Consider the following 18,430-nt stretch of genomic DNA (forward strand, 5'->3'; position numbering starts at 1 on the left):
CGGCTCGGCGCCTGTACGTTGGGGTTCACCCCGGTGGACGAGAGGGTAGCCTCCCTCCGCCTTCGGGTGGGGGGACGGGTCCTGACTGTTGTTTGTGCCTATGCACCAAACAGCAGTTCAGAGTACCCACCCTTTTTGGAGTCCTTGGAGGGGGTGCTGGAGAGCGCTCCCGCTGGGGACTCCATTGTTCTGTTGGGGGACTTCAATGCTCACGTGGGCAATGACAGTGAGACCTGGAAGGGCGCGATTGGGAGGAACGGCCCCCCCGATCAGAACCCAAGCGGTGTTCTGTTATTGGACTTCTGTGCTCGTCACGGATTGTCCATAACGAACACCATGTTCAAGCATAAGGGTGTCCACACGTGCACTTGGCACCAGGACACCCTAGGTCGCAGTTCGATGATCGACTTTGTGGTCGTGTCATCGGACTTGCGGTCGCATGTCTTGGACACTCGGGTGAAGAGAGGGGCGGAGCTGTCAACTGATCACCACCTGGTGGTGAGTTGGCTACGATGGTGGGGGAAGATGCCGGTCCGACGTGGCAGGCCCAAACGTATTGTGAGGGTCTGCTGGGAACGTCTGGCAGAATCCCCTGTCAGAAGGAGTTTCAACTCCCACCTCCGACAGAACTTTGCTCATGTTCCGGGGGAGGCGGGGGACATCGAGTCCGAGTGGACCATGTTCCGCGCCTCCATTGCTGAGGCGGCCGACCGGAGCTGTGGCCGTAAGGTGGTCGGTGCCTGTCGTGGCGGCAATCCCTGAACCCGTTGGTGGACACCAACGGTGAGGGATGCCGTCAAGCTGAAGAAGGAGTCCTATCGGGCCTTTTTGGCCTGTGGGACTCCTGAGGCAGCTGATGGGTACCGGCTGGCCAAGCGGAATGCAGCTCTGGTGGTCGCTGAAGCAAAAACCCGGGCATGGGAGGAGTTCGGTGAGGCCATGGAGAAAGACTTCCGGACGGCTTCGAGGAAATTCTGGTCCACCATCCGACGTCTCAGGAGAGGAAAGCAGTGCACCACCAACACTGTGTATAGTGGGGATGGGGCGCTGCTGACCTCGACTCGGGACGTTGTGAGTCGGTGGGGAGAATACTTCGAAGACCTCCTCAATTCCACCGACACGCATTCCCATGGGGAAGCAGAGTGTGGGTTCTCTGAGGCGGGCTCTCCTATCTCTGGGTTTGAGGTCACCGAGGTAGTTAAAAAGCTCCTCGGTGGCAGGGCCCCGGGGGTGGATGAGATTCGCCCGGAGTTCCTAAAGGCTCTGGATGTTGTGGGGCTGTCCTGGTTGACACGCCTCTGCAACATCGCGTGGACATCGGGGACAGTGCCTCTGGATTGGCAGACTGGGGTGGTGGTCCCCCTTTTTAAGAAGGGGGACCGGAGGGTGTGTTCCAACTACAGGGGGATCACACTGCTCAGCCTCCCTGGTAAGGTCTATTCAGGGGTGCTGGAGAGGAGGGTCCGTCGGGAAGTCGAATCTCAGATTCAGGAGGAGCAGTGTGGTTTTCGTCCTGGCCGTGGAACAGTGGACCAGCTCTACACCCTCGGCAGGGTCCTCGAGGGTGCATGGGAGTTCGCCCAACCAGTCTACATGTGTTTTGTGGACTTGGAGAAGGCGTTCGACCGTGTCCCTCGGGGAGTCCTGTGGAGAGTGCTTCGGGAGTATGGGGTACCGAACCCCCTGATACGGGCTGTTCGGTCCCTGTACGACCGGAGTCAGAGTTTGGTCCGCATATCCGGCAGTAAGTCGGACTCGTTCCCGGTGAGGGTTGGACTCCGCCAAGGCTGCCCTTTGTCGCCGATTCTGTTCATAACTTTTATGGACAGAATTTCTAGGCGCAGCCGAGGCGTAGAGGGGGTCCGGTTTGGTGGCCTCAGTATTGCATCTCTGCTTTTTGCAGATGATGTGGTTCTGTTGGCTTCATCAAGCCGTGACCTCCAACTCTCATTGGAGCAGTTCGCAGCCGAGTGTGAAGCGGCTGGAATGAGAATCAGCACCTCCAAATCTGAGACCATGGTCCTCAGTCGGGAAAGGGTGGCATGCCATCTCCAGGTCGGGGATGAGATCCTGCCCCAAGTGGAGGAATTCAAGTATCTTGGGGTCTTGTTCACGAGTGAGGGAAGAATGGAACGGGAGATCGACAGGCGGATCGGTGCAGCGTCTGCAGTGATGCGGACTTTGTATCGGTCCGTTGTGGTAAAGAAAGAGCTAAGCGAAAGGCGAAGCTCTCAATTTACCGGTCGATCTTCGTTCCTACCCTCACCTATGGTCATGAGCTGTGGGTCGTGACCGAAAGAACAAGATCCCGGATACAAGCGGCCGAAATGAGTTTCCTCCGCAGGGTGTCCGGGCTCTCCCTTAGAGATAGGGTGAGAAGCTCGGTCATCCGGGAGGATCTCAGAGTAGAGCCGCTACTCCTCCGCATTGAGAGGAGCCAGATGAGGTGGCTGGGGCATCTGATTCAGATGCCTCCCGGACGCCTCCCTGGTGAGGTGTTCCGGGCATGTCCCACCGGGAGGAGACCCCGGGGACGACCCAGGACGCGCTGGAGAGACTACATCCTTCGGCTGGCCTGGGAACGCCTCGGGATCCCCCCGGAAGAGCTGGATGAAGTGGCTGGGGAGAGGGTAGTCTGGGCGTCCCTGCTGAAGCTACTGCCCCCGCGACCCGACCCGGATAAGCGGTAGAGAATGGATGGATGGTACATACAGGTTTTGGAGAAACATGTGCTGCCATCCGAGCAACGTCTTTTTCATGGACGCCCCTGCTTATTTCAACAAGACAATGCCAAACCACATTCTACCAGTGTTACAATAGCGTGGCTTGGTAGTAAAAGAGTGCGGGTACTAGACTGGCATGCCTGTAGTCCAGACCTGTCTCCCATTGAAATGTGTGGCACATTATGAAGCGTAAAATAAGACAACGGAGACCCCGAACTGTTGAACAGCTGAAGCTGTACATCAAGCAAGAATGGGAAAGAATTCCACCTACAAAGCTTCAACAATTAGTGTCCTCAGTTCCCAAACGTTTATTGAATGTTGTTAAAAGAAAGGGTGATCTAACACAGTGGTAAACATGAGCCTGTCCCAGCTTTTTTGGAACGTGTTGCAGCCATAAAATTCTAAGTTAATGATTATTTCTCAGTTTGAACATGAAATATCGTCTTTGTAGTGTATTCAATTAAATATAGGTTGGACATGATTTCCAAATCAGTGTATTCTGTTTTTATTTATGTTTAACGCAACGTCCCAACTTCATTGGAATTGGGGTTGTATCATAACTGCATTTCTGATGTTTCTAACAAACCGATCCGTGTCAAAATCTGTAACAGAGATTTGAGATTTGGACTATTTTAATTGTCTGTTCTTACCTCTGTGAAGCACTTTGGGTTGCATTTTTTATTGTATGGATAAAAACTGCTATATAAATAAAATGTGTGCGTTACAGATGTGAATTGGAAATTGATGAGTGTGGCTCCAACCCCTGTCGACATGGTGGCACCTGTTTGGATCGGTTCAATAGGTTTTTGTGTGAATGTCCACAAGGATACAGTGGACCAGTCTGTGAAACCAATGTAAGTACTCTACTTGTATTGTTGTTTTGTTATAGAGACCCTGTGCAGATTTTCAGGTCAAGGTAAATGCTCTTATATAGCACTTTATCTACACCATCACAGTGCCCAAAGCCTCACATTCACACACACATTGGGAGCAAATTAGGGTTCAGTGTCTTAGCCAAGGACACTGTCGGAGGCGGGATTCGAACAAGCGACTCTTCAATCACTGGAGGACCCGCTCTATTCTAATTCACAAAATTTAAATCAAATGAATGAATGTAACAATACCTATTCTTAGTTGTTTGTGATATTTGACCTTTACGCCCTATGCACTTTTAACCTACAGATATAATCCATTCGTTTTCTATACCACTTGTCGTCATTAGGCCTGCGGGTGAGCTGGAGTCTATCCCAGCTCCCAGCGAGAGGTGAGCTGCATCCTGCACTGGTCACCAGTCAATTGCAGAGCACATAAACTCAAATAACTTCACACTTACATTGACGTCTGTGGACATGGTCTTCAATTAACCTATCGTACATGTTTTTGGAATGTCAGAGCCATCCATCCGTCCATCCATTTTGCTGGAGCCTATCCCAGCCATCATTGGGCAGGAGGCGGGGTACACCCTGAAGTGGTTGCCAGCCAATCACAGGGCACACATAAACAAACAACCATTCGAGCCAGAGTGGAGGAAACCTATGCAAGCACAGGGAGACCATGCAAACCAACACAGGAAGATTAAACCCAGAGCTAACCACTACCACACTGTGCTGCCTAACCTACCAACACTGTCAGACAAAAAACAGTTTACCCCCAAGTCAAAATCACACAAGTTGTAGAAAAGTGCATTGATCTCTAGGCTCACCTTTCAGAAGACACATGCAAGTATTAAGCACCACCCCCTCATGCCCCTCTTCACACACACACAATTGAAATAAGTTCTCAGGCTTCTTTAAAAAAAAAAAGTCTTAAAATGTCTGACATTTTCCTGTCAAAATACACACAGGATAAGGAATTATGACACTTCTAAACATCTGCTTTTACCACCTGGGTTGAAATCACTGGGTTTTGGGTGGCAGTTCTGTTTCAGGCAAATGACTAATGCCTGGCCGGTACACACATAAAGACAATTGGCCTTTTTATGTGCCGATTCTACCCCTTCCTGACCAAGCACGTCAAACACCAGACAATCTTAAGTCTTATAAGATTATCCTATAAGATTTCCCTTAGGTCTTATGTGTCTAAAAAGTGGATTCGTCCCAATTTTAGTGTCCGAAATAGGTAGGGCCGACAATCTTAAATAATGAATGTGTTCAATATTTATGTAGCGTATATTGGTTTTAGATAAAACCATAATTAATTTGGAACAGGAACATGTCAGACAGTAAACGCCTGCATTTACTTTCGATGTAATTCGACATACGTCAAATGTTACAATCAAACTATCTTTGTCTCGTATAGGGCACCACATCTCTTTCTATATTCATAAATTTTAGAAAAAGTGACTCAGTATTTTAGAAGGCTCACTACATTAATAGAAATAAAAGTCCTCGATTTCAGCGGTCAACTGTTTTGGACTCAAACACCCACAATACAAACGTGGGTGGAATTTTAGAGAAAATTTAATGAAAACTACAGGGGACTTCGCGGACAAATGAAAAGTGACTTTACTACAAAAATTATAGACAAATGTGGCTGAACTCGTAATGTGAGCATGAAATGAGTTAAATCATAGTGAGGGAGAGTAAAGTTGGGACTCATGGGAGCTCGCTAACTTAACCCCCAAATTACTATGACCAATTTGTACTTTCTAGTAATCACTGCAATGTTTTACTCACGACCAGGTCTGGTCTTTCTCAGTCGTCTCAGGAGGAATGGAGGTAGGTTTAGTTGAAGAAGTAGATGCACAAAAACTAAAAACAAAAGTGATGCAAAAAGAAAGTTGTTGTCCCGTTGGGGTACGCTCGTAACTTTCTTTGCCGTTTGAAGTTGTTGCGGGCCCCGCTCTTGCTCTCAACTGTGGGTGTAACTGGTAAGAATGCTAGGAGTGACTTCCTGGGGGCCCTGCGAACAGATCAAGGCTGGGAAACCATATCGAAGCCGGATGGCAGCTCATGGTTCCTGATGTCATAGTTACATTTGGATCAATACAGGCAACGGGAGAAAAAGGCACAGGGATGATGTTTTTGGGAAACTGGGTCCCGGTGGGAGAGGACAGCTCCCGCTCCCGTGTCAGAGGCGTCAACTGGAGGGTCAGGGTGTCGCAGGACAGGAGCACTGGTGAACAGTTGTTTGAGGCGTTTGAATGCTTGCGATGCAGCGGGGGTCCAGTGGAAAGGTGAGCTGGTAGAGGTGAGACTGGTGAGAGGTACGGCAACCTTGCTGTAGTCACGGATGAAACGTCGATAGAAATTGGCGAAACCAAGAAAGCGTTGAAGCACCTTGCGGGTGGAGGGAATGGGGCAGTTGTTGACTGCTTGCATCTTTGCTGGGATTCAAAGGACTCTTTTTATGTGCAGTCGCAGCCATGCACTACATGTTTGGGGGATTCGGCCACTGTCTCTGTCGTCTCCTCCGGCATCCCCAGGGTATCCGACGCAATTACACTCCAACAACCGGCTGCTGCTGCACCCGTGCAGACTGATAAAAAGAGTCCTTTGAATTGACTGAATTTGAACGTACATCACTTCCACGTGATTAAAATGTGTTAAAATTACATAATTTACCCCTCTTCTCCTAAAGAAATGTCATTTTAACACATTTTAATCATGTGCAACCAATGTACATGTTCAAATTAAGTACATTCAAAGGACTCTGCCAAAAAGTCGCCTCCCATGATAATTGTAGAATTGGCTGACAAGTTAAACAAGTGTGAAAAGAACGTGTGAAAGGCTGGATCATCTTTATTAGGAGCGTATACATTGACAATTGTGTAAAGTTTGTTAAATATTGTAGCCTGTATAATTATGTATCGGCCTTCTGGATCTGGTACTATACTATTTATTGTAAAAACTAGTCTATTATGAACTGGTATTGAGACTCCTCTTTGTCTATTGTTATAAAAGGTCCAGAAAGCCTGAGTGAAATTACACTCGAGGCATTTTTTTTCTGACTCAATAAGGTACGTTTCCTGTAATAGGAGGTCTGTTTTAAATTTCGTGATATAATCCACAATCTTAATTCTCGCCATTGACATTCCATGACACAAAAGTTAAGTGTGACATATAATGGGTACGTGTGTCATAATTTTAAATTGGGTACTATGTATTGTTTGTTGTTGTTGTTTTTTTAATTTTTTTTTTACAGTTTTCATGAATTTTTGGGGTATTCTGTTGACAAATGTTATTTAGAGAGGGTGATAAAGATGCTATATTTAAGTACAGCAAAGCCAAGGTACATAGAAGGGTAGTAAACAAACACTGAACAGAAAACAAACAGTGACAAGGGGATAATATAGTGTGTGGTGGTTGTTTGTAGTGCACAAGAAGAGTTTTGAGCGACTTGTATGTTTTGTGTGTGTGGAAACAAGCAGAGCAGGAAAACAAAGAGGAGTGAGAATTCATGCTGGTGGGTGGTTCGGTTCTTTTGTTTTTCTAAGACAAAATGTTGAAAGAGCCATATTGGACCAAAAAAACAAAAAACAAATCTGTCTGGAGCCACAAAAAATGAAAAGCCTTATATAAGCCTTATAATGAAGGCAACACATTTTTTGCTGTTGTTCTGTGCCGCTGGTCCCCCGGGAGAACACCGGCAACAAACCAGCGTTAGTCCAAAAAGGTAACCTATTATCTACAATTTGGAAGAATCTACTTGTCAAGAACGCCTATCATGCTCCAAGGCATCTACTTAAGATTAAGCATTAACTAGGAAAAACAATTATCCTAATAAGGCCGAAATACTCCCTGCGTCCCCTCGTCGCGTCCCTGAGGCCACACATGGGTACCAAACAGCCAAATAAACCAAATCTCCTACCCGTGAACATTAACGACACGAAGCTAACCAATCCTAAATTTATGCATTTGTACTTGCAACCTCGTGGAAGCGCTAAGGTTTCGCGGCTCCCCGTCGAAAAAACCTCTCTCTTAAGAGAAGAGGAAAAGAGAGGGTGCCATATCAAGTCTCCTTCAGAGCCCCTTACAGTCAATCGCCCAAGGGGACCCTGACACGGATGTCAAAACATACACATTAGAATAATACAAACATTGAAATAAAGAAAATAAAAACAGTGGAAACCACAAAAATACAACTGTGGAAACCAACATATCAAAATACACACAAATAAAAATAGAAAAATTCTTAATGGTGGTCTCCCTCCATATAGTGAACAGTTCGTGACATTGATGGAGAATGTTGCCTCCAAATTCTGAACCATCCTGCCCAGGGCCCGCTGTCCGTAATCACAGTCCATGAACAAGTCCCAGAGTCCAGGTTCGTACAAGCGGGACCCCGAACAGCTCCAGAACACTCCTGGAAAAACAAAAACATGTATGGTATTTTGCAACAAAATCAAACATAATACAACAAATTTTCAAATGGATATTTAACAATACATCATATGGAGTCGCTTAGTACTTATCAAGTTGCCAACCCCGAGCTACCAATATAATTACCATTTGTAGGTCGGAGGAGCTTGTAATTTATAGACATTATCAATCATAACCCACATAAAACTGAGGCATTACCTTTGCCGAAGCATTTTCTACAAGGATATGCTGAACTGCCCAATATCCCCCTTGCATCTCCCTAGGCCTCCAAACCAATGTGGACATGAACATTACTCTTACGAAACAAAATAGTAATAAGGCATCTTTGTAAAGAAAATGACTTAACTCCCAATTAAAAACAATACAAAAAAGTTCACATTGGATACGCATCAAGTACAGTGGACTCCATTGTTACCACGTCCCCATTAGTTTTATTCCTTTTTAATACTGGCAATTGTGCTTTGTCTCCCGGCATTACAACGCCAACCCACCTAAGGATCATGGCCTTTGCAAACGTGAGTAGCAATGTGCAGAAGCAAAACATCACACACAAAGCCAGTACGAGTGCTGCTAAAATTTTAACTAACACTGCACCCATGGGCCCAAACCTATCCTGTAACCAGGAATTGGCTCACCAGCCTGCTTCAACCGAAGGGCCAAAAGCGTCTCTAATGACCCACTACGGTGGCGATATTATCTGAGTTGTCTGGTATCAAAGTGTAACAAGCATCTCCCGTCAAATTCAGAGAAACACACAAACCACCCTGCCTGGCCAAAATGTAGTCAAGTGCCATATCGTGTTTAAGCAAAGTTAGTCAATGGCTTCTCTGTGTATTCGACAAAAGCTTGAATCCCTTAATCGTTTCATTAGCAAATCCCTGCAAAGTGTACGTTATATTATCAATATGATCAAAATGTCACTCCATACCATGGAAAAAAATCCAATGCCCCATTTTACTCCTAAACTAATTCGCCAATGATATGCCTCAAATTTGTGGGAATGCGCCAATTCTCTTAGTCCTGGTATCCTTAACTCCAACATAAGGAAGACGTAATATTGCCCGATAGAAACATCCAGTCCAACCATAAGGTAAAAATATGTAAGCCTTATCTCCATAGACCCACCAAATATCTTTAAAATTCCCCATAGTAGTGTTTCCAACTAACGTACAGTTTGTTAACTGCAACGTCACACGTTGACCCTTGGCTTGTGAATAAAATGTCACTGAATATGACTTACGCTTATCCCCAAATGGCTGAACTTTAAATTTCATCAGGTAATATACACACTTAGAAATTCCCATAAACCTTCCTGGACTTCCATGAGTCTCATTTGAACAAAAACAAATTGTCAATTCTACCGGTCTCACATCTATCGAGTCAGGGACAGCTGATTGCAAATCTTCATGCTGTCCTAGTAAGTCCAAATATTGCAGATCTTCCACCCAGTCACACTCTGTACCGCACACTCTGATATTATTTTGATACCACTGAAGATGATGATCTGGTGGGTCGGTTTGTATGAAGTCTAACCACCTTAACAAACCATGCTGGCAATAGCGACGCAATGGCACCGTATTGTTTCAAAAATTGACAATGAAATACTGGTAGGCGGAACCCTGACCAAGCATGGTGCTTTAACTAATCCCGAAACTCTAACTGAATGCGTCAACTGCCGAAACCACACATTCCTACCTGCCCAAAGGTCGTCGCCCTGTAATGCCGAGGAGTCAAAGCCAAATGCCTTCCATTTGGTTTGACGTTTCTTGAAATCCCCTAAGTCATCCTTTACTACTTCTTGTGACCGCTCTGGCCCAAAAAAATAGCCCTTGTCCCTTTCGCTCGTGCCTAGCCTGTTCTCAGGTGCTATGCCGGCTGTATTCTCACCTTGAGAGGTCAGAACAGCTGTTTTCCTCTTGACATCAGACTTTGAGGGATCTATTTTCTGTCTACTGCCTTTAAAGGAAACGATACTTCCTTTATTAGTTATCCCTACAGATGGGGCTCTAACTCGTCCTTTTTCTTCTACCAGGTCGAGTATATGGGTCTTGTAGGCTAGCTTTATCCATTTAGTAAGGTCACCTCGATTATCTCCAGGTTGTGTCGGCCGCACCACAGCTCCAGCCACTCCACTTCCTGTCGATATGCAGACTCGTCACCGTCCTTGATGAGGCCGATGACAGTGGTGTCATCTGCAAACTTCAGGAGTTTGACAGTCGGGTTCGCTGAGGTGCAGTCGTTCGTGTAGAGAGAGAAGAGCAGCGGGGAGAGGACATAACCTTTGGGGCGCCCCAGTGCTGATGCTGCATGTGGATGAGGTGGCCTCCCCCAGCCTGACCTGCTGTGTCCTGCCCGTCAGAAAGCTGTAAATCCACTGGCAGATGGCAGGTGAGACGCTGAGCTGGAGAAGCTTGGATGAAAGGAGTTCAGGGATGATAGTGTTGAACGCTAAGCTGAAGTCCACGAACAGGATCCTCGCGTAGGTCCCTGCACTGTCGAGGTGTTCTAGGATGAAGTGCAGTCCCATGTTGACTGCATCATCCGCAGACCTGTTCGCTTGGTAGGCAAACTGCAGGGGGTCCAGCAGGGGACCTGTGACACTCTTGAGGTGGTCCAGCATGAGACGTTCAAACGACTTCATGACCACAGAAGTCAAAGCGACAGGCCTGTAGTCATTCAGACCCGAGATTGCAGGTTTTCTTGGGGACTGGAATGATGGTGAAACTGTCCTTTTCAAATCTGCAGTAGAAGTGCACTATCCACTAAAATCACACTTGCCTTAAAGTTTGGATGAGAACTCAAACTTCTCACATAACAACATGACCATTATCAACCTACTTCTGCGCTTACTCTCAGCCCGCTGTTTATACTCTGAGGCGAGGTAGGCCAGCTCCCCCGCCCCTAACCCAACGATCGCACGCACGCTATCGCCGAGCAATGATCCCCTCGAGCCACTGCTCTCCCCAGGGAGGGGCGGACACCATAATGCATAGCAAGTTGGCCACCCTTACATGCACAATAATCTCCTTCCCGTTTATTCATACCGGGTAACAACCATGGCCACATCACTGTGTCAACAGCCCTCACACGAATAGTCGCTGAGGTGGGCAACGGTCACACTGGACTCAGCCTCGCCCCGCCTGTCACATCTTGCAGCCAGCTTCCTAAACTTTGCCGTAACGATGCCGGGCACTACTGGGTCACCTGAACTGAACAAGTCAATCCTTCCTGCTAATTCTTCATTCATCACACAAGCCATTTTCACATGACGAGCCAGACATTGTCCCATATTTCACTTACACTCTGCCCTTTTATGCTCACGGTGTCACGCTAGCGGCTTAAGATAAGCTTCCTCAGACCCCACGCAGAGCCCCGCTGCTTTATTAGTTCTCCGCATGCAGTCTTTGTTTGTTTTCTTACAAATTTAAGCCTGCATTTACCCCATTGAAATTCCAATATCCCGCTTAAGTCAAAATGCATACGCGAATGCATCCACAATCTCTTCAGCGCGCACACAAAGACGTGCAGACACCTCACGCGATGCACTTGTGACAGGTAAAGGATAGTTGTTCCCTTATTATAACCTTCTCATCACTCTTTCGCTGTATAACTATGCCTCGTTCAGCCATTCATCTTTACCTCACTCATTCAAACTCCATGCGCAGCCCGAAACGGACTGGGAGCGCCTCGACTAACATCGGCCCACTCCGACCAGATTGTAAAGGCGCCATAATACATCCGCGGCTCCACAAATTCAACAGCCCCCTTTATCCGAACACCGAAGCGTTTTCTGACAACAAAAAATATCCGGTACTGTTTTTAAGCTGCTTCCCCGGGCACACAGAGCCATGGCTGGACCGTTCCGTTAACCCTGAAGTAGAAAGCCACGACGCAACCCTGGCGTGATCACATCCACCCGGCACACGCGTTAATTTATCCATCCATCCATTTCCTGAGCCGCTTCTCCTCACTAGGGTCGCGGGCGTGCTGGAGCCTATCCCAGCTGTCATCGGGCAGGAGGCGGGGTACACCCTGAACTGGTTGCCAGCCAATCGTAGGGCACATACAAACAAACAACCATTCGCACTCACAGTCATGCCTACAGGCAATTTAGAGTCTCCAATTAATGCATGTTTTTGGGATGTGGGAGGAAACCAGAGTGCCCGGAGAAAACCCACGCAGGCACGGGGAGAACATGCAAACTCCACACAGGCGGGACCGGGGATGGAACCCTGGTTCTCAGAACTGTGAGGCTGATTTATCTATTATCTAATTTATCTTCCAGTATATTGAGTGCATACCTATGTATACACACAATATATATACATGAGTTATTTATGTAATAAATGGGGACCATTTAAAGCGCTTTATAGATATTTACATATATATTAATGTAATTATATTTATTATAGTTCTAGGGTTTTCTTTATATTGTGTACACAGTTAATAAGTCGCATCACACAGAATATTCATATCATTCACACTTAGGCCACGTTTTTTTCAAAATCTCCTGTGAGCCTCTTTTGCATCCAAACAGAGCTCAAATTTCCCCACTGCTTTTTTTTTCACGATCGGTCATCAGACTAGCCAAAAATTAATAACCGCAAGGAATTGAACCCCTGTATTCATTAATGACATCATCATGAGCACATCGACACCAGTCTCATTTGTGCATACATGATAACTTGCCCGCTCACAGACCGTCGCGGTGGTTACTTAATCCAATAACCGTGGAAGCGAGCTCCGGCGACCTCTGACGTCACTTCTCTGACAGACCACGCTCTCACTCATTCTGCTAAATTGTAACCTGGCCAGGTTGTAGTCAATTAGTAACTAAAGACTATGGGCTATTGCACTCTCAGTGATTTTTTCGCCTGTGGTTCTTAGCCGCTGGTCCTCCAGGAGAACACCGTCTTCCATTGGGCAGGAATGAATGAAGACTTCGTGATTCGATTTATTGAACAAGCCTTAGTGTCATAGCAGCTGCTTACAAAGCCAGAACAAAGAAAAAAAGCCCTCAAAACTCCTGGATGCCAGTTTATTAAGGTTTCATTATCTGGGTGTGGAATTAACCCAGCCTCTGGGTTTAATCGGAATGTGGACACTCCACATGACCATATTTGGAGTGTTCTGCTGGCCACAAGGTGGGATTCTGTGTCCGTGAAATACCCACACCCGCCTGCTGGCGTCTAACACACTGACCAGGCGAACAAATGGCACCCTTATCTTGTAAGATGCAAAACAATCCTCTTTGAAGACCCTGTTGTAAATCAAAGACAGGTTATTGTCTAACAAGAGAAGGAAAACCCTAATAAATGCACAAATGGCTGAAGGAATTTCTTTGATGTAGAAATACAAAGAAAATATGGTTGGCTTGATTACTGTGCTCAAAACACTTGGTCCTTCTCAAAAGATGTCTGACTTCAATACTGTTTAAATATACTACACTATATTAGCCTACTATCCAAATGACATAATGAGTATTCATGATTAAATGTTTATTTTTCCTGCATCGAATCCTGGAGGGAATGAAACACCACGTGACTACTCTGCTGTACGATGGTGTTTTAAGTTGAACTTCCATTATTGATGTGTTATGTTGCGTTGCATTGATGAAATTATAGAAATATAATAAAGAAAAAAATGTATGTCATTTTTATTTTGAGGATTCAGAAAAACTAAACGGAACATGCCTCCCCATGGAAATAAAATGCAGTCCTCTTCAATCCTCAATAATACAATCAATCCTCTTCTCTTTCCCCCTTATATGGGCAACAGACAGAGTGTAATAAAATGCAGCCTGCAATTGTAAAAACGGCAGCCTTTTGAAAAGGTAAGTACTACGAAAATAAGCCAGCTTCATTTCGATTAATAAAATAAAATAATGCACAATCCTCTTCTATTTCCCCCCTAATGGCGGCAACAGACACAAATGAATAGGCTACAATTGAACATGAGTGTGATAAATCACAGCTTGCAATTAAAACGCAGCCTGCTTAAATAATAAAACAACATCCTTTTGAAAAGGTCAAGTATATAAAATTTAAATAATACTGTTTAAGTTCGATTTCTGTGCATTATCCTCTTTAGTTTTCAACAAATGCTAAGTAAGTCAGTGCTCGGTAAAAAGCAGCATCCTCTTCGCTTTTGACACGCACAATGCAACGCAGCCATCCTTGGACCTGAGCAACAAAACACAATAATATCCCTATGTGTCATTCCAAATATATACTCACAGAAATCAGAAACCACTTTATAAAAACAGACACTTTGTTGCTAAATATGTTCTTACCTGTTAAATGTGACTTTTCGGACATCACTGGACAGCTTCTCAACATCGGGCATGTAAAATGTAATTTTAATCTTGACATGACTGCAAGCTCTCCTCTATGACGCGGTTGTGGTATTTGGATTTAATGTAGTTCATGTTTGAGAATATCTGCTCGCACAGGTATGTCGATCCAAAGATGGACAATACTCCAAATGCATATTTCTTCATGTTCCTATAACTGTCAGGAAGAGCATTCCATGTTTCAAACAAAAGTTTCTCGGGTGTTGCGAGGCTTTCAATTTCGCTGCATTTGTGGCTTTGGGCAATCTGGGCTTTCTGACTATCCTCAGCTATCTTTTTCTTTTCCCCTTTGCGAACCATGGCGCATCACACACCCGCCGGTTTGTTTGCGACAGCCACCTGCCACGCCAAGGTCAAAGAATGTGAGTGCGAATGGTTGTTTGTTTGTTTGTGCCCTGCAATTGGCTGGCAACCAGTTCAGGGTGTACCCCGCCTCCTGCCCGATGATAGCTGGGATAGGCTCCAGCACGCCTTAGTGAGGAGAAGCGGCTCAGAAAATGGATGGATGGATGGATGAAATATCACAAAGCCAAAGGTATTCAGACCCTTTGTTGTGACACTCATATATTTAACTCGGGTTGCTGTCCATTTCTTCTGATCATCCTTGAGATGGTTCTACACGTTCATTGGAGTCCAGCTGTGTTTGATTATACTGATTGGACTTGATTAGGAAAGCCACACACCTGTCTATATAAGACCTTACAGGTCATAGTGCATGTCAGAGCAAATGAGAATCATGAGGTCAAAGTTACTACCTGAAGAGCTCAGAGACAGAATTGTGGCAAGGCACAGATCTGGCCAAGGTTACAAAAAAAATCCCTTTGAGTGCACAACCTTTTGATTTCACGAACATTTTGTGTTGAAAGTGTTCAAACTTCTTCCCATGGGCTCACCACCTGTGGGAGGAGCCATAAGGGTTGGGTATAGTGCGAGCTGGGTGGTGGCCAAAGGCGGGGACCTTGGCAATCTGATCCCCGGCTACAGAACCTGGCTCTAGGGATGTGGAATGTCACCTCTCTGACAGGGAAGGAGCCCGAGCTGGTGTGTGAGGTCGAGAAGTTAGATATAGATACTAGATATAGTCGGGCTTGCCTCCACACACGGCTTGGGCTCAGGTACCAGTCCTCTTGAGAGGGGTTGTACTCTTTCCACTCTGGAGTTGCCCACGGTGAGAGGCGCTGAGCAGGTGTGGGTATACTTATTGCCCTCCGGCTCGGCGCTTGTACGTTGGGGTTCAACCCGGTGGACGAGAGGGTAGCCTCCCACAGCCTTCGGGTGGGGGGACGGGTCCTGACTGCTGTTTGTGCCTATGGACCAAACAGCAGTTCAGAGTACCCACCCTTTTGGGAGTCCTTAGAGGGGGTGCTGGAGAGCGCTCCCGCTGGGGACTCTTTCGTTCTGCTGGGGGACTTCAATGCTCACGTGGGCAATGACAGTGAGACCTGGAAGGGCATGATTGGGAGGAACGCCCCCCCCCCCAGGACACCCTAGGTCGCAGTTCGATGATCAACTTTGTGGTGGTGTCATCGGACTTGCAGCCGATGGACACTCGGGTGAAGAGAGCAACGGAGCTGTCAACTGATCACCACCTGGTGGGGGAAGATGCCGGTCCGACTTGGCAGGCCCAAACGTATTGTGAGGGTCTTCTGGGAACGTCTGGCAGAATCAATTCAAACTTTGCAATGATGGGACGTGGTCGGTTTCCTGGACGAGGGCTTCCCAATCGATGAACACGGTGAAAAGTAATCTTGTCGACTGTATCTTGCTGTATATTGAGCGCAGACATCATGAACATTTTAATCTTCACCTCAGCGTCTTCCGGTGCGTTTTCTGGAATGCCTGAGACATGTCAGCATCTTCTGTTTGTCGCGGATGCTTTGTGATAGAATGTCTAGTTTATATGAGTTTATATTCCAGTCAAAGAGTTTGTAGTTCCGATGACGTTGACATTGTGTTTGATCTAAGCGCAGTATTATCTAATCTTAGCTCCTTGACCTGTTGCTGTGTGAACTTGAAGCAGTTTCTGAGTTCAGTGATCTCTTGGCGAAGCAAGTCAAGTGTAATTGACAATTTCATGTCGATTGAGAGAAGGACACTAGTCTGTGTCTCTGTTGAATCAAGTAAATCCTGAGTCAAAGTGGAAGATTCCACCTTTTTTCTCTTCAGTGGCAGCTCAGCGGGGGAGCTGGGATCCTCCATGACAGTTGGTGTTGACGTAGCTGCAAGAATATCAAGTTGCTCTCTGTGAGTTACCGCTGTTAGCAAAGCTGGTGAAGGAAAAGACAAAAGAATGAAGCGACAATCCGCCGCTGAAAAGAGAAATGTCTTTTCCAGGTCTATACAAGGGGCGGCGTCATCTTTTTCGTCTTCGGGAAGCACGCAATCTCTCGCATTGTCACATCATGCTCACCTCACCCAAAGGTCTGGATCTCATCACTCATTTTTGAGGAAACCTCATCTTGACGAGTGAAAAAGCTTAAAAAATGCTGGTGACGCTTTCTTTGACCTGATATGTGCACACTTTCATCTAACATATTCCACTGCTTGAGTCTCGACGTCAAAAGCTCGCCATTTGACTTCGTTGAGACCAAGATCTTGGATCAAGTCGTTGATGTCTTTTTGCTTGGGGTAGTATGGATTTCTCTCCTCAATTGCATCTCTGAACTCTGGATCAATATCTTAATCTGGAAGGGTCTACCATGCAGAAGAAGCAATTGCGTGAGTGGTCAGTTGGTTCCCTCCAAATTCGTGGGATTGCAAATCTCATAGCTCTGTTTTCCCCTCTGTACCATCCTGTAAAAAAGCAGAATGAAAACATAGGTGTGAAAATACAGATTCATTTCACTCAGTGTTATTGGATATGTTAAAATAATAAAACAGCATATATATAAATATATATATTTCGTTTAACTCTTAAATCTAACTCCTTGACTGAAGCGTATCTCCTTCTGTGCTTCGATCATGCCACCCACCGAGAGAGGTTTGCTGGGAAATTTTGTCTTGAAGTCTGGGTGGGGTAGCTTCTTCTCCTGTCCTTGTCCTGTTCCGTTTTGTCCTGTCCTTCCCTCACAGGATGTAGCACTGCAGCCCCATGCAACACTCATATTTAATGTTTCATTGTTGTAGATAATGTAATGACTTACTTCTCTCATCCTGTTTACAATTAGTGCTTGGTCTTTTGTCTTTGTTTCTCTCTCCCCTCTAGAAACTTTGTTTTATTCGACTGATCGACTCTGATTTTCAATAAACTTAAATTATAATATTAAGAAACCACAGCAAACTTTGTTTTATTCGACTGATCGACTCTTATTCTCAATAAACTTAAATTATAATATTAAGAAACCACAGCGGTAGCTTAAAAACTCCACTGTGACACAGTAAAACTTTTCCAGCATAAAAGGGATACAGATCTTCCATTCTGCTTGACCTAACAGCTGAACAGGACAAAAAAATAAATAAAACTAAGCGTGATGGTTGAAAATGCCTTCCATTGATTAGGGACAGAGTCCACAAAATGTGTATCGAAGGGGCGCGACTTTACTATTTATTAGGGGGTCGTGTGGGATCGAAAGGTTGAGGGAAGGTCCCGTGTCAAAAGAGCGACCCCTGGTGGACCTGTTTAGCATCACAGGTGCGGTCCCCCCTTTTGTAAGATCGTCATCTGGTTGTGGTTGTTTTGGAGGGGTCGGAGTGCGGACCATGTGCATGTCAGTTAGGCTGCCGTCGAGTGAGTCTTTAGCAAATGACACAGCGTGTTTGATTAGCACTTCCCACAAATGCTGTCGTTCGTCATCGGAACTTTGGGTGTCAGCATCCGCTAGGACCTGTTGCACGCGGGTTTCGAAGTCGGGGTAAGGGAGCGGGCGACTATCACACGGTGTTAACGGTGCCGGGGAGTTGGTTCGCAAGTAGTTTGAGGGAGTGGGTGAAGTCGCGGGAGACACGCTTTCGGGTGCAGTTGGGATTGTACTGAGCGTATGGATCACCAGGTGTTGGTCTGTCGCCATGTCTACTCTGATGATGTCATCACCTTC

At 46.0% G+C, this 18,430-nt stretch overlaps 1 protein-coding gene across 2 annotated transcripts in view; it reads left to right on the forward strand.

Moving 5' to 3' along the window:
• The window catches only part of crb2a (crumbs cell polarity complex component 2a), a 149,087-nt gene that overhangs the window by 116,611 nt on the left and 14,046 nt on the right, over nt 1–18,430 (forward strand). The window contains exons 12-13 of one of the 2 annotated variants that reach the window (XM_061799752.1): nt 3,451–3,577; nt 3,906–3,987. In XM_061799752.1, coding sequence (XP_061655736.1) covers nt 3,451–3,577; nt 3,906–3,911 — 133 coding nt within the window. In that variant the 3' untranslated portion in view covers nt 3,912–3,987. Of the gene's footprint in view, nt 1–3,450; nt 3,578–3,905; nt 3,988–18,430 lie in introns of those variants that run through there. The other variant, XM_061799751.1, reaches the window with a different exon arrangement.

The sequence above is a fragment of the Phyllopteryx taeniolatus genome, chromosome 15 (assembly GCF_024500385.1).
Source record: "Phyllopteryx taeniolatus isolate TA_2022b chromosome 15, UOR_Ptae_1.2, whole genome shotgun sequence".
NCBI lineage: Eukaryota > Metazoa > Chordata > Actinopteri > Syngnathiformes > Syngnathidae > Phyllopteryx > Phyllopteryx taeniolatus.